Genomic DNA, 23799 nt, shown 5'->3' with positions numbered 1-23799 from the left:
GTTGTGACATTTTGAGCTGCCTAGTTGCTGCTTACCTGCTTTGTGGAGAGGAATGAGAGGATCTGAACACTGCTGTGTGCTTGTATAACTTGGAGGGAATTAGATTATTTTTCTCTGGCAGAGAAAATCAGACCTCTTTCAGAGGTTTGAAATTATCAGTTGTAGTCAAAATTTCACTGGATTGCCTTTGTCACAGTCACATTCAGATCATGATGAAGAAGCTTGTATTTCCTGCTTAGCAGAGTCCTGGATTGCTTTTATCTTTGTGGTGAAATTATTGAACATCTCTAAAGTTAGTTTTCACACTTTTTTTAGTTTGGTTCACTTGACATGCTTTTATGATTCCTTGGCATATGCAAATAAATATACATATAGATCTGCCTCTGAGTCAGGAGGGACTAGAAATATGCATGGCTTGCTTGACAAAGCTTTGGGTTTATTCATTTTTTAAAGATACTGCTTTAGCAAGCCAATAAGATCTCTATCAGGTTAACTAGCAACTAGAAATAAAGTGCCCCTAAATTTAGGTACATGCAGTGAATAAAGCAAGATGCATGTGAATATCCCTTGGAATTTTCCAAAGCAGCAGCTCATATTGATTATGCCATCACTGATCTGATTTTGATAATTCCAGTGTGTGTTCCAGTACCTCATGTTGCTAAAACCTTTGCAATGCCTCTAGCATACATTGAAAGAGTGTGGTAAAGTTAAAAGGAAGGAAGCACATATGTTGATGAGTTAAATCCAGGCACATCCTAAGAGGTATTTTAAATGAAAATCTCTCGTTGGTTGGCTTGTTTGTTGACCCTAAATAACTGTGGTCATAAACCTGTGTTAAATTGGTAAGGACATAATTCATTCTTCTCCTATCAGTATTCAGTTCTTGTCTTTGTGTCTCCCACCTCTTAAGAAATTAATACACTCTTTGACAGCCATTTGTGATCCTGTATATTTGCTGTTACATAGTGGCAGTTGACCAGAAGCATTTACAAACCTTTAAAATAACTTCCATGACCCTCAGACATTTTAGGCTTTATGTTACTAAGACAGGTGAATTGGACAAATGGTGTAGTTTGTGCTTAGAAAACTACGAGTAAGCTGGTAAGCTTTTTTTGCTAATCATTTTTTGAAGCCAAATGGACAGGAATGAACGTGTACCAACTCTAATAGTGAAGCAGCACAAACATTTACCAATTCAAACAAGTCCCAAACCTAAAAAGCAATTATTTACTTTTAGGTGATTTCAGGAGGTTTTCAGACAGCTAATCTAGAACTGCGCTCCATGAAGTCCCGGCTTACGGCCCACTTAACCCCAGATGAATGGAACTCATTAGATGCTTTTCTGGCCAGTCTGAAAGCTTTCTGAAGTACTCATGGTGGCAGTTCTGTACATTCAAAACTGCCCTGAGAAGACATCTCAAGACAGACCCTCACCTGTCTGTAATCCTGACGAGAGACAGAAACCAGACTGAATTGTACCTACAGCCTTCATGATTGCCCAATCCAGTATTTATTCCTAGAGAATATCCAACATGCTCTCTCACAGGGAGGTTTTTACAAACCTCCATCATTGCTCCTCTCTTTGTAAAAGGCTGCAAGAGAAGAATATTTGAATATGCTGAATCTGTGCCAAACTGGAGGAAGAAACATATGTCTAGCAGGGCCAGAATGAGAACAAAGGAGTAGGAGGATATTTGGTTAGACTAGGCTAGCCTTTTTGAGATGTCCACTTCTCTCTATATATTTTTTTTCCCCTGCATATTCATATTTCTCTCTAGGGTTTCTTTCAGCTGTGGGGTTCCAAAACCTAAAATTGTGTCATTATATCCCCTGGGTTTTTTAGTAAATCTAGGTTTTAGTTCCTCTCTTCCAAGCAACAAAAAAACTGAATTTAGTGACAGCTAGTCTGAGGTGTCATAGATCTGTTTAAAGAGAATCTCTGTATAATAAAGAAGAAGTCTTTAAATAAAATTATTTTATCTTGTCTGCTCCCTTTGAAATCTGTGGCATGCATTCGAAATGCTGACTCATTGAATTCCTTCTGTTTCTCTAAGATTCTGCATGCACAAGCTCTTTTTGGCAAGTGAAAATTCAGAATTTCTCCAAGGTATGTTGCTTCTGTGTGCTACCAATTTTACAGTGGTGAATTAGAGAGGAATTGCATCAGCTTCTCCCAGTAGGGGCAATTAAGGATGTGCAGATATGGCTCACGAATATGAATGGGGCAGGAATCTTGTGCATCCCTTTCACAGGTAGAGCTGAGCACATCTCTTGCCTTGAGACAGACTCTGAAGCAGTTGTGAGTGAAGTGCCAGTGGATGCTTTTGCAACACAGTTACTTTTCTGATAGTCCTGCAGCAGCCTACTTTGCCTTTCTGAAGAAAAATATATTCCCTTTTCTTGCTGAAAACACCCTTGGGAGATAGATTAATCAGGCAAGCTTGTCGTTGTCATGGCATATCTGACTTGAGCATCAAATACTGTCAGGTTACAAAGCAGAGAAGAATATGCATCGTGGGACCAGTTCAGCAACATTAGCTGAGTCTTGCATGGATGGCAACAGCTTCTGGCATCCAAAGAAAGATGTATTTATCTGTAACTTTAATGCTCAACTTCCTGGCTTCTCTTGAAGACACAGAATTGGGGTCTCATCCTAACTTCTCTCAGACAAAGCTTCCAAAGACAGAATATTTATTAAGACAAGAAGGACAGTCTGCAGCATGAATTTCTGTTGGCATGTGTGGCAGTACTAGGTACAGAGGTAGGCCAGGCCCCCAAGGTGGTGTACAGCTGTACAAACACATGTACCTCAGTACCTTCTTTTACTTAGGCTTTGCAGTTACCTTTTCAAGTGCCAGACTTGCACAGCCATTGTTCCTGACTCCTCTCTTCTGTGTTTGATTTTTTTACCCCTGTCTTTCATCACCTCTGCACCAACTGCAAAATCATAAAAAAACGTATGGGAAAGACCTTCCTGGTCATGTGATCTATCCTTTTGCCAGTTGGCAGGATTATGCCTTACAGCACATTTTCTAATGCCTCATACAGACTATTTATAAATGTCCTCAGCGTTAGTACTTTCACCCATTTCCTTTGGAAGCAGTCCTGCTCACACTACCGGGAAGAACCTGCTGATATTCAGCTATGTGTTCTTGAACCTAGGTGTGTATCAAGACTCTTGGTGGATAAAATCACCTGTCTACTGACCACTGAGACAACATTTATCCACCAGGTGTCGGAAGTACCCTCTGGAGCAGCTGATCTCCCTGGTTTTGAAAATCCTCCCATTGTGTGGCTCCAATTGACCTTGTACCACCCCAGCCTGTCTCCCTACTCTCCAGGCATGTTAGTGCTTTCCATCTCTGACTGTTTTGGTCCACTTCTTCTCTGCCTCTTTGACCTCACTTGCCTTCATCTCCTTTTTCTCTCAGCCCCTCCTGGTACTTCACTGTGTCCCTGACTCTTCTGTATGCTTTTAATTTTTTTCTTCACAGCTCCCTCTGGGCCCATCTCTTTCCCTGAAGAGCCTTTTTTTCCAGCCTACCTTTATTTCCCCCCCCAAAATCATCTATCCTGTAAAGCCACAATTGCCTACTGTTCCCAGTACTTGAGTGTCAGTGTTTTCTTTTCTCCACAAAAAGCCTTCACTCAGCCACTTCTGTAAGATTCAATTATTCTTACAGTGCCTAGAAAACTAATTTTCCCAATGTTCCTCTTAGTCCAGCCCAGAAAGCTGTCTTGTTTATTTAGGGATTTGTCTTTTTTTTCCTTTTTTTTTCTAAATAATTATAAGGCCTGTGAGATTATATTTCTCAATAGAGTGTGATGCCAGAGAGAAATATGCTTCTCTGTGTCCTAAAGTCACTCACTCCAATGCTGCATTTCTACATAACTTGCTCTGAGATGCTAATAGCACAAATAATGAGCTAAGAAAGTGAACAGATTGGTGTACTGATTCCACAGTATGTATCACCCCTCAGCCTTCTGCAGCCCTACTGTCACTGGTCTTGACATGGTGGTGTGCTCCCCCAGCACACACATTAGATCAAAATGAACCATCAGTTGTATCCTCAGGGACTGCTGAATTGGTGCATTTGACATAGGGGAGAGATTTTCTGTTCTGTTTTGGTTTGGTTGAGTTTTTAGTTGACAGCAGACAGCAGATGTATAGAGGGTATGGGGCCTGGGGCCATTGAAGTTTTGTGAATTGGATGTTTTTTTCTCGGCTAACAATGGTAATAGGAGTTAAAATAGCGTATCTTTGTTTCTCTGGTACCTAGAAAGTTGCTATTATAAAAAAACCAGAAGATTTATATTAATAAATACAGTCATTTTAAGAGAAAATACTCACTAGGCCTTTTCTGGGGTGATATGAAAAATAACCAGGAAATTATAAAATTCCTTTAAAAGTTCATTGGAAAATGAAAATTTAATATTTTAAGTAATAAAAAGTGTACTTGAACTATTGAAAAAATATTTTTTCTTAAACCCTCCCTGCTGATCAGCTGCTTAATAACTATCACTGCTTGCAAACTAGAAACATGTTTAGCTCTGTCTGCAACAAAGTCTGTATTATTTAGATGACAAGTTTGTAAATTGCTTTGTCAGAACAGAAGAATGGAACATGAATAACAATGCTCGAACTCCCTGACAAATAGAAGTAATACCTGAAAAAAACATATCCAAGGATAATATTGCTGGATTGTTTCTTTACAGTGTTACTCTGATAACCAGTGTTATTCTGAGCTGGCTTGCTGAAAAGAAATATTTTATGTAAAGTTTTAAAGGCAGTAGGGCTTGGGTTTGACCTGCTTTTGATTGTGCTACATTAATGGTGCTGAAATGTGGGGACACTGTTTATTTATACAACAATGAAAAAAAGTGTCATTTTTATCTGTATACTTTAAAAATGTCAGTAAAACATACTTTGCTGCTGCAGAGAAAATGTCTTAAGCTAACACACTTTATTTTGGTGGAAATGTCACTAGTAAGGAATCAAACCTCCTTTCAAAACTTTGGATGCTGAATTAAATATACAACTAAGAGATGCTTGAGGACACTGTTTGTTTTGAAATGCTTTGATTTTTATCTTGGGATCTCTTTGCAGGATTTAGGGAAAGGATCTTTCCTACATGTAAGATGTGTCTTTAAAGACAAGACTTACATTTGTACTTTTGAAATATTTTGCCTCCTTAAACATATTTCATAACAGAAATTCCTTGCTTCTCCTCAAAGCTCGCCATAGGCGGAAAAGGTCTTTTACTGCAATGAAACCCCAGTTGCTGATATGGTGTTTGTTTATTGACATTTTACTGTCATGTCTCGCTGTTTCCTGTGTTTCTGTTTTTTGGCTCCATCCTGTTTTCCGTGCCCCATTGATGTGCACATTGTATGACAGTGTGTGGTCGTATAACCAGGATATTGTAGAGGCCTCTGGGCTCCAAGTCATGCACAGGTGAGCAGCAAATTAACCACGGACTTGCAAGTGGAGAGCAGAGGGCTTCCAGCACTGAGCAGTGACTCAGGAGCACTGGGTTGTGTCCCTCCCCTAACAGGCAGGCAGGACTACCATAACACATGCTTGTAGGGGACAAGCTACATCCTGAGAGAACTTGTGCGCAGCAGACTGGAGCGCTCTCCAGAGTCCCTAATGAAATCATCTGGGTCCCCTGTGACTCAGAAAAATCCTCCTGCTTTCAGTAATGGCATCGACAGACTGACTCTACTGAAGCTTATTGCAGGGGGTTATTCAAGATATTTCAGCCTCCAGCTGCCTGCTCAGCCCTTCTACACAAAGTCACTCTCGCTGTAGCAGGGTGACAGAAATGTGTCTTTGCACTTCCCAACTGGTGCAAATCGTCTTCCTTCACCCACCGTGATACCCAGAACATGACATGACATTGCTTCTGCTGTCCCTGGTCTGTCATGGAGTGGAGAGCTGGAATCAGGAAGGCCTTTAAATAGCTGTAATTATTTATTTTAGAGCAAGTGAATCACAGCTCGAAGCTGCACGATCAGGATATTTTGGTGGATGAGGACCATTTGGCTGTTTGTTTTTCACTGAGCTTTTAAAGTGTTTGACACTGCAATTTTGTGTTCCCTTAATATAATTTTTACATGAACTGTGTGCACACATACATGCACAATATATGCATGCATGACTAGACAAACTCAATTACACGAAATCTTGGTTCTTAAGAATTAAAACCACAAACAATGTATTTGGAGCTGAATTGGTCCTTAGTGGCTCTTTCAGTTTTGAATTGAGCTGTAAGGCTGAATGTTTTCTTTTTTATGTACTTTGAGGCTTTTTAATTCAGACATTTAATCTTTGGTGTTTTTCCCTGCCTAGTGGTTTCATCTTTTCTTTTTCTTGTGGCTTTCTTTGATTATTCCTTTGTGTCCTAGTTTTTCCTTAGAAGTTAAAAATGTATTATTTCTTTTAATTTGTTTCTCTTGATCCTTTTATTTTCAGCACTAGTTGTCACCAATTCCAAATATCATAAAATCATTCTTAATGCAGTTCAAGGTGGGATTTATCTGAGCTACCTGTCCAGATTTTTGGCAGTCATTTTGTGTCTAAACAGAAGTTACGAGGGGTCTGAGTGGCTTCTGGAAAGTTATGTCTGCTATGATTTGTGTTGCTGTGATGTAGAAGATAGACCTTTGCTTCAGAGCATTGTGTGCTCATCTTGTTTTTTAATTAAATGTCGAGATCTCAGTTGTGAAGATCAAAATGATTCCTTCTTTCAAGTTGCATCATGAAGGCGACAGAGCGTTTGTTTTTGTTTTCTCTCTTGATGAGATAAGGTTCCCTTTTCATCTAAATGTTAAGACTTATCATCCCTGACTTTGAAAACACAAATAAAAAGCAGTGGATGAAACTATTCAGATGTAAAGAGATTTTTGATCAGGCAGTTGTTGAAATCGTGGAGGGTGAGACAGTTGCACTTTAGAATATTCTGTACATGATCTACTGAAGTGAGGGGGGTTTTCAATACTAATGAAGTCGCATATATCAAAAATGGTATTATCTTAACAGCTAAAACTTTAAGCAAGAAAATGTTTAGAAGCATTTCAGCCCAAAGGTTAAAGTATACTCAAGTTTGTGAGCTCTTCAGCAGCAACTCTCTCAATGGTAATGGGCAAAAGCTGGTTTATGCTTTGTGTGTTGTAATCCCAAAATCTCTGGTAAATTTAGGGGTCAAAGAGGAGGATTTTGGGGAGCAGAATAGGGGACAGCAACTCTGCCACTTTCCTTTAAACCTAAGCATTCGTTGCTATGGAAACCACGGAGCTTGATGCTGGAGCAACAGGAATTGTCACCTTCTATCCCGACGCAGCCGTGCTGGGCTGGCGGGGGCTGGACCCCGAGCCCAAGCCCGGGAGCGTGGCCGAGCACATTCCCGCTGTCCCCGCCGGGAGCGTTGATCGGCGGCCGCGCTTCCCGGGCCCAGGGAGCGGATCTCGGCGCTCCCGCGCAAAGGCCGCGGCGGCGGGTGGATCCCGGTCGGCCCTGGATCCGACCCTGACCCCGACCCCAACCCCGGTCCAGCCCAGCTCAGCCCAACCCCGGAGCCATCCCCGGCACCGGGACCGCGGTTGTTTATCCTCGGCCGGTGCCGCCGGGAGCCGCTTTGGGCGGATTTCCACTGAGGGGCGCTGAAGCACGTTTTAATGCAGCAAAAAAATGAATTAATACAAAAATAGTAAGAGAGACACGATTTACCGGATTCTTTTAAAAAAGCGACGACAACAACCACCTCCAAAAAAACCCACCCCGCAACCCTCCCTTCTCCCTCCTTTCCTCGGCCGTGGTTGGAAGGAGGAGGACGGGCGGAGGGGACGGGGATGGGCACTGCCCGCTTGCCGGGCTGAGATGTGCCCGCGGCCGCTGGGCAGGGCAGGGCAACGGAGAGGCTTCGCCCGCCCTTCTCTCGCCCCCTCCCCGGGGCCGAGCCGCTCCGCGCACATCGGCATCCCGGCGCCCCTCCAGCTGCCGGTCCCGCCTCCCTCCTCCCCGCCTCGCCTACCCCCTCCCCACCTCTTTTTCTCTCTCTCTCACGGCTGGCGATCAGGTGTCTGTTGCCTTTTTATTTTTTTTTTTTCTTTGAGTTGTTTCCCCGGGAAAAAGAAAAAAAACAGGCAGGAAAAAAAAAAAAAGGTGCCGAAAAGGAGATGATTGTAGAAGAGCCCTCCTTCCCCAGAAGAGCAACGTGCTTTGAATGAGGCTTCCCAGCCTCTTCCACTCCGTCTCACACACTCTGTCACTCTGCCTCTCGCTTGTGCACACTGTTGGTATGCGACCTCGGAGGCGACTGCTCCGCCACCTCTGCCTGGGGAGCCGCTGACAGCCAGCGATTGAGCCAGCCCCCCTTCCTTTTTTTTCCACCTGCTTTTGCAAACACACACACACCCCCAAAGCACATTTAATGCTGATCCACTCAGGCGCCATTATCGGGGGTACGTCTTCGTGGAGTGTTTTGGTTCTTTTTTTTTTTTCTTCTCTTCTGTCTTTTTTTTCCTTCCCAACACTGGATGGTGCAGCATTCCCGGGGCCTGTGGTGTTACGGCTCGATTGCGTTTTATTATTTATTTGTCTGTCTTCTCTCTTCTTCCCCCCCCCCCCCCCCCCGTCCCTCCCCTCTCGACCCCCCCCCCCCCCGCCGCTTCTTTCCGGGTGCCGGTGCAGAGGACCGGGGAGCAGGATTCCTCGCTCTTCCTTCCACTGATGTGGGACTGATCCTCACCCGCGTGTAGCATGCTGTAGCCAAAACAGAAGAGAGGAGGGGGAGAAAAAAAGAAGCGGCTCTCTTTCCCTCCCTCTCTCTCGTTTCCCGCGGATTGACTTCATGGCTTCACTGTACCAGCGGTTCAGCGGGAAGATCAACACCTCCCGCTCGTTCCCCATTCCCCCCGAAGCGAGTCACCTCTTGGGCGCCCAGAGCAGCGAGGAGGACGGAGCTGCCGGCAAGACCTCGCGTCCATTGCAACAGGAAAGCAGCCGGCCCCGCTTCCAGTACCAGTCGCGAAGTGACTGCGAGGAGGAGGATGTAAGCGCCGGTGTCGTTCGCGTGAGGCTGGGTTGGGTTTTGGGTGCCCCCCCCTCCCCGCCCCCCGTCCTGCCGGATGCCTGTGTGCCCCTCTAGGCTGCCGGCGATTCCTCACGGTTTGTCCGCTCTTCCGGGCGGGTCTTTGCGCTCCTTTTCTTCCCCTGAAGTACCGGGGATAGTACGGGACGGAGCGCGCCGGGACCCGAGCCGAGCCGGGGCTCGCCCGCCCCGCGCTGTCCCCGCACCTTTCCCCGTTACCTGGCTCCTGGCGCGGCTCTGCTGCCGTGGAACAGGCGTGGGGGGCGCGGGGTCATCTCATTGGGAAACGGCAAGTGCGACCTCCGGCCGTCTCCCTCCAAGAGAGGCGATAAGGCTCCCCATCCCCCCTTTTTAATTTTTTTTTAATATTATCATTTTATTTCATTGTTTTTCCCTGTTTTACCCTTTAACACTCCCCCGGGGCAGAAGTCTTCACCTTGTCCCTCCCTCCTCGCTCTCCCGTCAGCCTTCCCCTAATCTGGCAGCGGGGAAACTTTTTAACCCCTGAGCAGCCGTTTCTGGGTCTCTCTGTTCCCCCCTCCCCGAAGCCCACGGGCGAGTCCCCCGCGGGGAAGGCGCAAACTTCGGCCGCGCACCTTCCGCTCCCGCGCTACCTCCGAGAGCAGCGACTTCAAAGGGTGCATCTGCATATCGCCTTAGTAACGAGTGACTCATCCAGGCCACCGGCTGGCTGCTGTGTCCGATGGAGTTAAACTGGCCTGGGTCGATGGCCCCTAGTTCTTTCGGGGTGGTGAGGAGTGGGAAGAGGGGATTTGAAAAGCGGGGAAACTAAGAGAAGAAGAGCCATTGACAGATCAAAACATGTGGCTCCCCATCGCTGGCTTGTGTTAGGTTTGCAGAGGGATTTGAGTGTGTTTTGCCTCTGTGGAAGCACACACAAGGGGAAGCAAATGGCTGCAGTTGGGAATAATGTTTGTGTCTGTTAAAAATACTTCTTGCCCGAGTGGGACGCGTTAGCTTTGCGGCAGGGCTCAGCTTTGGCTCTGGGAGCCTTCCCAAGAAAGGCACTGCTTCGAGCCAGGACAGCAGGTCTGCTTCACTCGGGAGACAGTTGTGTATGCAGGGAAATTTCCTCGGGTTATCTTTTTCATCCCTGTCAATTTTCCCGTCCTTTCATAAACTCTTTCGCGGTCCGTGGAGCAAGGGCACTTCTGCCAGCGACGAGGCCAATCGACCTACACCTCTGCCAGCGGTGGCTGTCATGCTGATAGCCCCGGGGGCCAGCGGTGGCAGAAACCTGAATTGACTCTTCCCTATTACTCGCTCACCGGCAACAATTTTGGCACTGCAGCTCCTTGGCCCTGGCCAACTGCAGGAAGGGACCGCCACTCCTGACCCTTCCCCGGCGTGGCTGGGACACGGGGCCCTTCCCGGCGGCGTGCTGGGCTCTAGATGTCGCTGCGAGCCAGCGCAGTGCCGCCGCCGGGGCTGGGCTCAGGCGCATTTCCCTCATTATGTGTTTTAATTTCCCTTCCCTGGATTTGGAGACAGATGTCTGGAGCCGCTCCTCCGGTCACCAGAAGTACTGAGCCCGGAAGCAAAGGAAAGCCAGCAGTTTATAGCACGTGCGAGTGATTTGTGCTGACAGGCTCCAAAATAATGTTAATAAGGACATTATTAAGCTTCTATAAGGAGAGGGTTTTTTTGTTTGAGTTTTTTTGTTGTTGTTGTTATGCTTTTTTTCCCCTCTTTTATTTCCTTGTCCCCCCTCAGAGTTGTGCGTGGGTGGAGAGCGTTGATGGGCAGTACCGTCTGTTGAGGGAGAGGTGCCTGCCTAGGTGCCTTCAGCAATTACGTGCAAGAAGTGTGGCCAGAAACAGGGATTTGGGGCGACTTCTAAACGCACGTGGACACTTCGTGTGAATTATTTTTATACGGGGCAGCGCGTCTCAGAAAGTGCCCTGGAGCGGGTCGGGCAGTTCACAGGCGCTCCCGTCCAGCGGAGACCGGGCAGCCGGCGCGGGTGGTCTCCAGCGGAGGGTAATTTAGGTCGGAAGGGCGAAGTCATGACGAAGCCAGTGGAAATGGTGTTTGAATCATGTGTTTCAGGAAGCGGGGTGTCCTGCCCGGGCAGAGGGGAGCGGAGGCAGAGGGCAGGCACCGTCGGGACGGGGGCGGGCCCACCGGAGGTGTCCGCGGTGCTGAACGGGGCGGAGCGGGGCCGGTGGAGCTGTCCCTGGTGCCGAACCTCTGCTGTCCAGGGTCGGGCGGAGCTGTCCGCGGTCCTGAACTGCCCCGTCCCGGCGCAGGAGGAGCTCTCCGCGGTGCCAAACCCCTCCTATTCCTGGTCAGAAGGAGCTGTTCTGAAGCCGACCTGTCCCGGGGCAGGAGGAGCTGTGCCAAACCCTACTGGGACCGGTGCCAAGGCGAGCAGGCAGTGACCTCTCACCCTTGGCTGTGGTGAGATGGTGGCAGAGACAGGGGGTTCCTCTCCCGCCTCTGGTGGCAGCAGTCAGACTTGCTCAGGATGAGCAAATGCACCCTTGGGCATGAAACCACCCAGGAAAAGGGAAAAGTGAGGCAGGCAGTGAGCAAACACTATGGGAGAAGTGCAAGGAGGATGGTCTGTTTGTGCAAGGTCCCAAAAGCACAAGCTATTGCTTATCATGGTGATGGGCTTATTGAGGCAGCATTGGAAACACTTTTCTTAGGTGATTAGACTTCTGTTTTCTGTTTTGCACTAATACTATAGTGGGCATTCACATTGTCTTTCATCCTTCAATGTCAATGTAGTAGGAAAAGCCAGATCATGTAGCAATAAAGTTGTGGGGTTTTTTGGTTGGTTGGGGTTTTTTTTGTGTGTTGTTTTTGTTTTTTTTTTTTAGTTTGGTTTGTGGGTTTGTTTTTTTTTTTTTCCCCTGCCCACATTTGGAAATATCAAAACAAACCTGAGAATGAAACTGTTCTGTTCCTGACTTTGCCATGTGATTAATAATCGGGAGAGAACTGAGTGTTTTTTTATGGGTTACTGATGATGACTTTTCCCATTGAAATATGTGTGCTGCATTAAGCACTATATTTTTAAGCACCAGTACAGACCTCAATGCAGTACAAAACAGAGAGAAAGACAGGATCTTGCCTCTGAAGGTCACGGTATTATAAGTAAGCATTTTGTTCCCTGGAAATTCTACTGGTGGAAAAATACTACATGAAACCTATACAAAGTTAAAGAGGAGGCAGTAACTCTCTAAGAAACACAATCATGATTTTATATGACAACTGCTGACTTCACTTTATACCACCGTTAAGACAGACTTGAGAACATTGTTTTTGTAACATGAAAGTATAGCAAAGCAAAGGTCACAGCATTTTTAGAATTTTGAAAAGTCTTTATTACATTTCAGCTTGTGGCAGGTACATGACAAGATATATATATATATATACAGTAGACTTAACTGGTGAACAAAACCTGGAATAAATATTGCAAATTTTTCATGTTAGTTATTAGTCTGATGAAAAAATCATGTTATTTATGGGAGGAGTAATAAGAAAACTGGGTTCTATATAAATAACCCTAGAAAACCACTTCCTAGTTTGCTCTGTGGCATTATTGACATTAAAGTTAATTACTGGAACAGCTGTAAACAAAATTCTAGTGGCCTTTTTGCTTTGTTAAAGGATTAGCTTTTCACTACATTTATTTGGATATGAGGAAACATCTGTGAGAACTCTTTGTTCAATCTAGTGTGGTGCAATATGGTGGTTATGAAGAATTTTGGTAACATAATGCTCCTTTTTAGTCTGATGAGATTACCTTTTAGAGGGTAGTGATGACTGATTTTAGGTTGATGAGATTAATGCTTTCGATATTATACTGTGGAAGGGATTTTCTCCTACATGTTGACTTGAGAACTTTTTTCCCACAAAATAGAGCTTCTTCATCTTTTCCAGGCTTTTTCTTCTTTGGCATCACAGTGATTAATGAGTTTAATTTTTGCAGGCAACTGCCAGGAGGTGCTGAGTAAGATGTATCATGCTGATTGTGTGTAACGCTGCTCCTTTTAATTACTGGGATGATAACAATGCATTAATCAGGTGCATAAAAAATTCAGTACTTTTCTGTAACACAGAATATTGATCTATTTTACAAGGCACTGACTATAAAGCAATGATCACACAAGTCCTTCTTAAATTGAATTTTGTGTGATAAGTTGTCTTTTAAAAATATTGACCCCCCCCGAAACATCATAAAACTTTTCTATTTAAAGAACCATATACTGTATTCTTACAGGTTCATTACTTAGCCAAAACTCCTATTGGTTTTAACAGGAGACTTAACCATATAAAGAAGCCACTTCCAAAGTACAAAAGTTCTCGTTACTGTGGAGATTCTTTCTACAACTGAATTCTGAATATTTCTTTCTTTCCTGCATTTGCTTAAAGCTCTATTTGGCCATATATTATACTTTACTAGTCCTGCAGTTGATTATTCAGACTGATTTACCTTTTAAGAAGTTTCTCATTCAGATATAAATAGAGATCATTTTGAGATGCTTCAGTAAAACTGTGTTTCCTGCTTGGATAAGTTAAGGATTTAGTAAATCAAATATTCTTTGTTTACAGAGTGAGTCTGAGAAAGTGAGAGTCAGAGCCATTAGTGTAAAAAAAATGTAATTTGGTATGTCAGACTTGCTGTTGCATGTAATTGAAAGTGTTAATTTTCAGTTCATTATTTGTCTGATGAGAAGAGATATTGCTTCCTAAAAATGTATGTCAAGGACAGTGCTTCAGAAAGGTTGAGGCCTGAGCTGTAGGCAACAGGGGTTTCAGAAGTGGAGTGCTTTTCTTCCTAGAGAGTTGAGTGAATTGATTGTATAGAAGGATTTCTAGGACTGTGGGAATCATGACTTTACTATAAGATATAATGATTTGAATTGTAACCAGAAACCTATCTACAAATCTGAATTGCTGTGCATGTGGGCAGAAACTACTGTTTGAATCTGTAAGAATCTCCTCTTTTGCCTCTTCTAGGTGAGTTCTTGGGTGCTGAACTCATCCTACAGTCAATAAGATGTGGAGAGCTGGGACTAGTTCTTTTGGTGGAAATAGTTAGGCCCTGCTGACATTCTGTAAGCTCACCTTTTGAAATGAATAAAAATTGCAGCTTACTTCCTTCAGAAGGAATAGTTATAAACCTTATAAAAATCATGGGTTATATTTGCACAGAAGCCCATCATATATTCTGTGATTACTGAATACTGGACACTCTGATGTGCAGGTGATACGCTTTTTATACTTTGTTTTATAGCTATATTTATAATTGAACTACCTTATGATATTTGCTACGGATCTAAAATCAGCCTCTGTTTCTGCAGCCTTTACTAGCTATGGTGATGATGCATGCACTGAAAAATCTGCCAGAGAGAATGTATTTTTAAGTATTCAAGAATAACTGTGTGAAGGGGCTGAATCATCTCTCTAATGGAAGTGAGCTGTGCAATAGGTTGGGATACCTCATGTAGGGTACTCAGCTCACGTTATTTCCCTTTTGAGCAAGTAGCAGAAAGTGCAGAAAGAAGTGACTGGACCCAAGGTTGGAGCAGCTCAAGTTGGTTTCCAAGGGGTCTTTCAAAGATATAGGAAGTGTGAAAAAAGTCTATATGTGCTGTTCTCCATCCATTTGTATGTTTTTGTTTCAGAAAACGCCAGACAGAAGACAGTTCTTATGGTGTCTATCACAGCTTTGAAAATGCTCTTTGGGAGTCAGAAGAATTTGTCCCTTGAAATAAAAAACTTTACATTATTTTGGGCTAATATATATTTGTGCTCGTGGTGGTCCAGCAAAATCTCCCATTGTAGTTCATTAACTGCAAGTTGATTTTGCTGGGATTTTTGCCTGATGTGCTGGATGATTCCCAGCACGTTGCTGTGAGGTACGAGCATTTTCGTCCCGTGACCAAGGGGTGGCAGCGTGTCGTGATCACACTGTTCCTATGGAGTGCTTGGCTTTTCCTTGCTTTTATAGGAACCAACCACACACTTGTTTACATACTCATACCTACACGTGAGGGTTTTACCCAATTTCTTATTGCTTTCTCTAGGTCTGATGGAAATGATGACAGTTTTGTTACTTTCTTTTTCATGTTCAGGGAGAAATAGTTGTTTTCAAAGCTCATAAAAAATGGTTCAACAGTAGTTTTACGTGGGCCCCATATTCAGGCATGGGGGAAGGAGGGGAGGAACAAATCTTTCTTCTAGGGAATGTTTTTCTCTTGTCTCCCAAAAGAAAACAAAAAAGCCAGTGTTTTTGCAAAAGCCTCTTTCACTCATAGCAGGTTGTGATAAAGTGTAGCTTTTTAAAGTACACACAAATAATTTAGGTTTGTAATTTCAAGGTTTTTGAGAAGGTTTGTGGTCAAATAAAAAAATACATATTGGACTATATTTCCTATTTAGATGCATAAATAGTCATTTTGGATCAGGTTCTTACCCATATATGCTCATATAACTCATGTAGCTTTGAAAATGTTATGTGTATTCATTAAATTGTGGGTGTTTGGTACTGATAAGACTCAGTGTGGGTGAGTTAACTGAGTTAAAACATATTTTGAGTCTGTGCATTCATGTATATGAATAGATTACTGTGCCATAGTCTTTACTGCCAATATGAAACTACAAAAGGGAATAAGAATGGGCATGGGACGCGTGTGTCTTGCAGCACAGAGCAATGCAGAAGGGAACAGAGGGAGAGTGTGGTGGTACAATCCAGTAAGATGTTCTGAAGGATGAATGGGCAGTAGTTTTTGTGTAGTGGAAACACAAGTCCTTCCCAAATTTTCCACCTTAGAGTGTTTGGGGACCTTAATTTCCCACATTCAGCCAGAGTTTTAATTATGTCTCAGCTTGTAAGCACTTTAATTTAGAGCTCTTTCATAGTTTGTTTTGTTAAAATAGCACTTGAAAGCCTTCCTAAAGATTACAGCAAAGATTAATGTCATTTTTAAGCTTCAGGGAACTTCTAATGTGGAGCTAGGGAGAGAGGTAGAGGGGGTCTGATACTCATTCATTTTGCAAGGAGTTAAGTTTAAGCAAAGGTATCAAAGTGTGTGAGGTAATGTGAAAAAGGCCAATATTGTGACTCTCTGCTGGTGAAAACATACCAGATTTCCACTTAGCATGTTTTTTTAATTGCTTATCACTTGCATAGTGTAAATTATTTTCCACTAAAAAAGGTGTTTGTTAGTGGAGTTCAGTTATTGCATAGATTCTTCCATGAGTTGCTGTCCCTGTGCCTTTTAAAAGTGCACTTATTATTATCTTCAGTTTGCAGGTGGAAAATCTAAGGCAGAGCTGACATACAGTTCATCTCAGCTCTATGGCAGTGATGGTCTGCTGTGGCTCAGCCCTGTGAGCTGTTGCAGTTTCTGGCTCTGGGCCCCAGGGGCTTTAAGACTAAAAATTGTTCCAGTTACCACCAAGGATATTCTTACAGGTGTAAAACTAATTGTGAAGTCTGGCACATTTAAGTCTTTGCTGTATCTAGCACTCATTTCTGACAGTTTTCATGTGACATTTCAAATGTCTGATGTTTCCCTCTAGCTGTTCAAGGCTTTGGAGTTTGCTTTGAGCAAAAGGAGATTTAAAGCATCCAAAAGGAAGGATAGGAGTATCTTAATGCTTTCATTATAATATTTTCAGGAGGGGGTGGTTTGGGGCTTTTTAAATTTCTTTTCTGTATTTGTCAATAGCATCTGCTCCAGCATTTCAAGCAGATTTCACTCTAGGCAGACCTCAAAAGCAAATGCAAATTTCTCTCTAGGCTTGCTGTCTTGGATGTACAGAGCTACATGAAATGGAAAAGCAGCAGTGGGAAATGCCTGGTAGCCTCAGCTTTAGTTATACCGTAGTCATTAATTTTAAAGTGTTTATGACAAAAGTATGTGTGTGTTGCTTATTGGCCATTCAAATGAGGTCCAACTCTGTATAAAAGAATGTAACTGTGGTATTTTGGTCAGAGGAGAGATGAAACCCATGGAGACTGAGCAATTACAGATGTTACTTCAGTCTCCAAGCCCTAGGTCTGAAGACACTTGGTGAGCAGAATCAGCAGGAGGGTTACACAGAATCCCTGTGCCTGCTGCTTTCCTCCTCTTCTGGCAGAGGCAGAGGGAGAATTAAATCCAGCATCTGAGCAGCAGCAGGAGATTTGTTACTGCCTGCTGTCCCTTCTCAAGGGTATAAGCAGTGGTTGGCAGAACCCTATGGAGTTTGTGTCTGTGAAGATGAATTCAAGTGTCCTGCAGTGCCTCTGGCTAAGGGGGACTAAAGAAGACTTTTATTTATAGGACTAACCTTTGGCAAAATAAAAAGTATGAACTGCTGGCAAAACAGACATTTATGCTTGTACCAGGGTCACAGAAAAACAATCTGGTGGCAGCTGCTGCTGCTGTCAGGTAGGGTGGTGTGGGACATGGCTCTGGGGTGGGTGGCTCTTTCCACTTGCTCCAAAGACCTTATGAGAAATAGAGACAGCAAGCACAGCTCATGTCTTCCTCTCTGCTTTTCCCCAGCCCTACCTCATAGGAGAAAAACCCTGGGTTTTTTTGCCCTGCTGGGAAGCCATGAGTTAGTTCTTCCTCCCTGTCTAACAGGTGGCTGCAGGCGACTTTATCTCTCTGTGCCCTGGCGCCTGAAGATGGATCTCCCAGGAAGACCTCAGATGGCTCCTCTCCAGCTGCTTCACAGTGACATGCCCTCTGGCATAGCAAAATTCAGCTTCTGCCTGTCTCCCCTGCTCTCCTTCTAGGACAGGCAGATTGGGTTATCTTGTATTCCAGAGGAACAAGGAGCCTTGAGCAGAGAGAAAGGAGTGTGCTTGGATCTGCTTTAAATAGTGTTTGACCTCTTGCATAAGAGTCTGATTGTCCCAAGATAAGTTTATTGCATACACAGCTCTGAGATTTGCACAGATTGCTCGTAGGATTATGTTTCATGTGACTGTAGAATCCTATCTTTGTTTGTCATTTATTGCTAAATCCCTTCTCATGTCTCTGGGTAATCTATATTAAATATGGTTTGTCTTTGATTTTGTTTTTCCTATTTCCTTTAGGTGTGACAAAACAAAAGTAATATTTAAAAGACCAAACTTCTATTACATTGTTGATAAGGAAGCTGTTGCCGTAGAGACATAAATGGTTTGTAGTGAACTGAAGATTTTGACTCTTACTAGTCTTCCTTTATTAATACAGTTCCTCTGTCTGCTCTATATTGTTTTCTTTTTTTTCCCTGGTTTTTTTTCATGTGGGTGTTTGTAATCCCAGATACAAGAGGAGACACTTGGAGAAAATGCTAAGGGTATTATAGTGCTTCACAATGGTCTCTCTGATAAAGTGGGTGCTGTTGAAGCAGCTTCTTTGTTCTATTATGAACTGCAGCACAAACAACACTTGTCAAAACACATACAGTGAGTCATTGCAAACAAGAGCAGTTAATTAAAAACAACACAGCCAAGGTTTAGGATCACAGTAACCCCATCTATTGTACTTGCCTTGTTTATACCCTCTGTGCTTGAGGTGCGCTTGCTGTGCTTGGAAGAGGCTTCTTCAAGGAGTGGGTAATTCTCACTGATTTCTGGGCACATTTATGTACCTTCTGTTTGAGGTGGCATGGATCTTTGGTAGATTATTGGAATAACTATTAGGGAAGTCTTGCTTTTCCTAGGTCTGCCACTGACCTGCTGCATGACCTTCCACTAGTTATTTATCCCTGCGGGGGCATGACCTGCATCTCTTAGTTATCATAAAGGAATCAAGGCCATGACTTCATTTGTGGCTTCACTGTGGTAGTCCAGAATTAAATAATTTCTGCTTCTGGCCTAAAGCTTTGGGCTAAAAAGAACCCACAGAAACATGAGATTATTAATAATTAGTAGTGCAGTCATTAATTCTGTCAGGGGAAACATTTGTGGGAGCATTGCTAATAACCAAAACAGGCTTGATTGTGCTTGTTTATGGTGGGCTAAAGGTCTCCCTCATTACAATGTTTCTCAGGCAGTGCCAGGAACTGATAATCACTATAATACACATTTTTTCTTTTAGCTAAGAAAAGCTAATAAGCATCTGTAGTTTTGAAAATGTCAGATTGAGCCAAAGTGCATGCAATTAGATAAGGATAATGTAGCAGATAATAAGAAGATACATGATGCTGGATAAGCAGTTATCAGACTGTTGTGCTTTGGCTGCTAAAGTGCTACGTGTCATATAAAAGAAAGTGGTTGTTGGTTGAGGGAAGACATGCCAGAAGTTGTCAGAAATGGAAATGGAAGCTAATGTGGTAAAGTGACAAGGTTAGTCCTGGGGGACTATAAACATGGATGTCAGACTTTTGATAAATGGAAAGGTTGTCGGGGTTAAAAGTCATGTATTTGGGAGGTGGGAAAGGCCGCTGAGAAAAAAAAGGAAGCAAATATGGAAAGGAAGATGAGCAGATGGGAGTAATTTGTGGTTCCTGTCTCTAAGGTTTCTTTTTCTTTTTTTTTCCAAAGACTCTTTGCCTTGTGTGTGATGTCTGGGCTGTTCTGGCTACTTCAGTGTGCTAAAACCTTTCTGAGACAACTTCTTTGCCCAAAAGGAGGTACAGCCATGATGCACTGATTAAGCGAATTTTCAATCAGTGTCCTCAGTTTAATTTGCCCCTGGGGAAAAGAATTGAAGCAGACTCTGAAAACAAGAGAAAAAACAAGAGGATGAAAACCAGACAAGGGACAAGGAAGGGAAAGAAGAAAGAGGAAAACTGTGGTGCACAGAACTGGATGCCAGCTTTGATACTGGAAGACAAGGAGTTTTGCTTCTAAAATATTTTTTGCTATAGGGCAAAATATGTCTTTTGGCTGAGACAGAATATTCCATATTTTCCTTTTCCTCCTACTTAGCCTAACGCAGGAGCTAGTTCTGGGCAGGAGGGCAGATTCTTCATAATCTGGAAGAACAGATTTTTTTGTGTAATTTTTTTTTTCTGAAATGTCTCTTCCAGCCTTTATCCCACCTCTTGCGAAGTGTTCTGATGTCTCCAGAGGGAAGAGATTGGAAACCGTTTCTCCCATATTTTGGTTCTGTGATAACTTTAACCGATTTTTTTTTCACTCTTTAGAAAGCACCAAGTATTTAATATCTTTATAAAATACCTAACAGAAAAGCTGTACAGTTCTCACTCTCTCCTCTTCTGTAACATCTTTAAGAAGATATTCTATAAATACTTAAGTAGAGACCAGCTATGTAGTGTTACAGCTGCAGTCTTAGAAAAGTAATATTGTTATCCTTATGGAATGTTTGAATTGTGGATAACAAATTCAAGGTACATTTTTTTCACTTATAAAACATTGTCCCTTTCCATTTCTGTTTACAGCAGAATATATCTTTTCTCTGGTGTATCTTCAGCCCAGATTAACTGTGTTTGTATTAGAGGGTTATATAGAATGCAAGTGTTTCATGCACGTGTTTGGAGAGGTCTCAAGGAGAATCATAGAATCACAGGATGGTTTGGATTGGAAGAGACCTTAAAGATCATCCTTCCCATGGGCAGGGACACCTTCCCTGTCTGTGAGCATTTGAACTCGGGGGGGTGTAAAATTCTCTTCCTATGAATGTCCAGGGAAGGTAGCAGCACATTCACAGGATGTAAATGCAGAGCATGTATAAACATGGCCCAAAGGGTTGCTTGTGGTGTTGTTGCTTTGTTTTGTTTTTATAATTCAGTCAATAGAAAATTATATGCTTTTCAGTAAGTTGTTCTTCTCCAGGCATTGGACGAACTTGATGTTAGAGGAGAGGGAAAAGAGAGGAAATCTACTGCCTTCTCTATATTGGGTCATGAGGGAATATTTCCTTTCTCTCACAGACACAAAGGTGATGATAACAACTGCAAATATCTGTGGTGGCTCTCTCCTCTTTGGATGGGTTAGAAAGAAGCACCTCATGGCACTGGACAGAGAAGGTGAAGGTGAAGAACAAGGTTAAAGCCCATTTAATCCCACTTTGTAAATCTGCATGTGAAATCCCTCAAATTATAACCATGTTCCTTCACTGTTTCTTCCTGTCTGTGCTAAGCTGAAGCTCTTCTGGGAATGGGCTTTTGGCAGATAGCACATCGCTATTGGGCTGGAAAGATACGTGAGAATGCCATAGTCAGCTTTTTAACTGTGCAATTTAGTATAAAATGTAGGGAGCAGCAGTGTGAATCAGAGGATTGAATTTGCTCTAAAAGTTCCACAAAAAGCTCCTCTTTTTCTAAAGACAGATTGTGCCAGTCCAACCTGAAAAACTGTAATTTAATTTGAAAGCACCGTTCTGCATTCCTTTCACCTGATCTCGATTGGTGACAAGCCATAAAATTTCTCTGTGGTCCACTGGAGTTCAATAGATGAGAATTTCCTAAATTCATAAAATGATTAAAAGCACTCCAAATGTGTACTATTAGCAAGGTTTCTTTGAGACAACTCAATCAGCAGGCTTCAGGGGCCTTTGTGAAGGGTTTGGTGAGCACTGCTTGAATGGCAGATCTCTGGGATAGGTAATAACTGAGGGAAAGACTGCAAGGCTTTATGCTTAAAGTAACTTAACAAATGATAGTGCATTTGTGTGACAGTGTTTTTTCCTGTTTGCCACAATGCCATGATAAATTGTACAAGGATCAATGTCTCTAGCAGGGATAAGTGATATCTGTGTGGCTGATTTTGGCAGCAGCCCACTCCTGTGTTTTTCTTTAACCGAGTACCTTGGACAGCATTGGAAAGCAGATAGAAGTAGATTGGTTTTGTGTGTACTGCCTGTATCTCATCTAGAAAACTCATCTTCCTCCAGCATGTTGGATCATAAACCAAAAACTGAATCCACTTTCATCAAATGTTTGTAAGTAATGAACTATTCAGGACCGTTCTGTTCTGTTCAAGGCATTTCTGCAAACAGAAGAGGGATGATTTATCGACTCATTCCAAAATACACGCTGGGCATTAGGCACTGCCCTTCCTCTCTCCCTCTCCCCCTTTTCATAACAGTTGGCTGTGACTTGCCAAGCAAACAAGAAAATGTGACTATTTTATTTTTCTATTCCATTTGTTTTCATGAATGCCAAGCAGAGACTTGTTAAGGGGTGAATGGGCAGCCAGATATTTGGAAACTGAGCCTTTTAACATCAGTTAAGGTGCCCCAAATTTCTAAGATCAGATAAAGAAATCTGACAGCTGCTTTTAGTCAAAGGGGTTATTTGAGAGATTGTTGACACTGCTAAACTCTCTGATGAAAACTTAGAATATATGTAATAGTGCTTACTTCTCTTTTCTTCCTCTGGAGCTCAGAGCACTCCAGCGAGGTACAGCACCAAAATCTGTTCTTTACATCACAGTGATGTAATCTTTACAGTTTCCAAATGTAAATTTGTGTGCAGACTAAAAGGCAAAGAGGCTTTTCATACTTAATGGGTCTTATCTCTTATCAAAGCCAGAGATTAGAATTTTCCATGATTTCACTCTCCCTTTTGCTGATAATGGTGGAAATGGAGGATCTGTCCATCCTCAGGATATCTATCTAGCAGAAAGTTTCATTGTCAGACCCAGGCATTTCCAGCATTTTTTTTTTGTTAACTTCAATAATCACTGCTTCTCATTTATTCAGGTCAATGGGCCCTTCTCTGGGGACTGTAAAGTTTTTTAAGATGAAGGATATTGTTGGAATAAGAATTGATGGCTGTAATCTGGTCATAAATTGTTTTATGCAGGAAATAATAAGTGTTTTAAGATCTTGAGCATTGAAGTATTGAAATAATCTTCCAGAAAGAGCAGGCAAAGATAAAAGTTATATCTAGCTTTAAGATAGATCTCAGATACCCTACTTTTATGGGATTATATACCTGCCCTTGGAAGCAGAGAAAACACAGGGTCCACTTTTAGAACTAAATCTATTGAAATTTTGTGTGAACTCGTGAAGAGGTCTCTGCCTCCAGCTAGGTAACAGGTACCTAACTTTTAACAGTTTTATACAGGCTAAATATCTTTTCAAAAATCTCCTGAAGAGGTAAACATTATTGCACTCAGTGTTTGTAAAAAAACAAAAAAAATAATCATAGTCAAACAGGTTATACAGGGGTGAATCCAGTCTTTGGTCATATTTTTAAGATAGTTCTGTCAGGTTTATTCAGGAGGACCTTGATTTTGCTGCATTTTAAACAAACTGTGTCAGATGTATATGATATTTCTCTGAGCATTTCTAGCTACCACCCTGTAGGCGAAACACTTTTCTATTTCAAGAGGCAAGATTTTAAGAGGTCTGTCACTAGGAGGGCAGCAGCATCTATAGACATTTATGTTGCAAATGGTCTGTGTGGGGAAATCCAATTCAGAGCAATTCTTTTTCCCTTATTGTTGTAGAATTGTATGTTCTTTTTTTTTTTGCCAAAGTGCTTTGCTTTAGTGTTTTCTACACAGAGTCCCAGAGTCTTTTACAGACAGTACCTTTGCCTATCTCCATAACAAAGACGGATTGCAGAAGGAAAGCCTATGGATGAGAAGCTCTTGGAAGAATATCAGACAGTTTGTTTTCTGTTATAGGACCACTAAAGTGTATGAAAAAGTTTGTGAGTTGCAGATTCTGGTATCTAAAGAGAATTTAGTGGCTCAATACATTCAAATGATTGAGAACACTTGCTGAGTTTTAACAGCCTTACTGGATATTTTCCTTTTTTAATACAAATGATC

At 42.7% G+C, this 23799-nt stretch overlaps 1 protein-coding gene across 4 annotated transcripts in view; it reads left to right on the top strand.

Annotated features, from left to right (window-relative positions):
* DPP6 (dipeptidyl peptidase like 6) overlaps nucleotides 1-23799 on the top strand; it is a 547706-nt gene that overhangs the window by 134598 nt on the left and 389309 nt on the right. The window contains exon 1 of one of the 4 annotated variants that reach the window (XM_027686846.1): nucleotides 8170-9053. The exons of 2 other annotated variants lie outside the window; for them this stretch is intronic. In XM_027686846.1, the coding sequence (XP_027542647.1) occupies nucleotides 8853-9053 (201 nt within the window). In that variant the 5' untranslated portion in view covers nucleotides 8170-8852. Of the gene's footprint in view, nucleotides 1-8169; nucleotides 9054-23799 lie in introns of those variants that run through there. One more of the 4 variants, XM_027686845.1, reaches the window with a different exon arrangement.

This window comes from Neopelma chrysocephalum, unplaced genomic scaffold (genome assembly GCF_003984885.1).
Source record: "Neopelma chrysocephalum unplaced genomic scaffold, ASM398488v2 Primary Assembly neopelma1_72, whole genome shotgun sequence".
Taxonomy (NCBI): Eukaryota; Metazoa; Chordata; class Aves; order Passeriformes; family Pipridae; genus Neopelma; species Neopelma chrysocephalum.
Note: the sequence above shows the minus strand (reverse complement) of the source record. Positions and strands in the feature narration are given on the sequence as shown.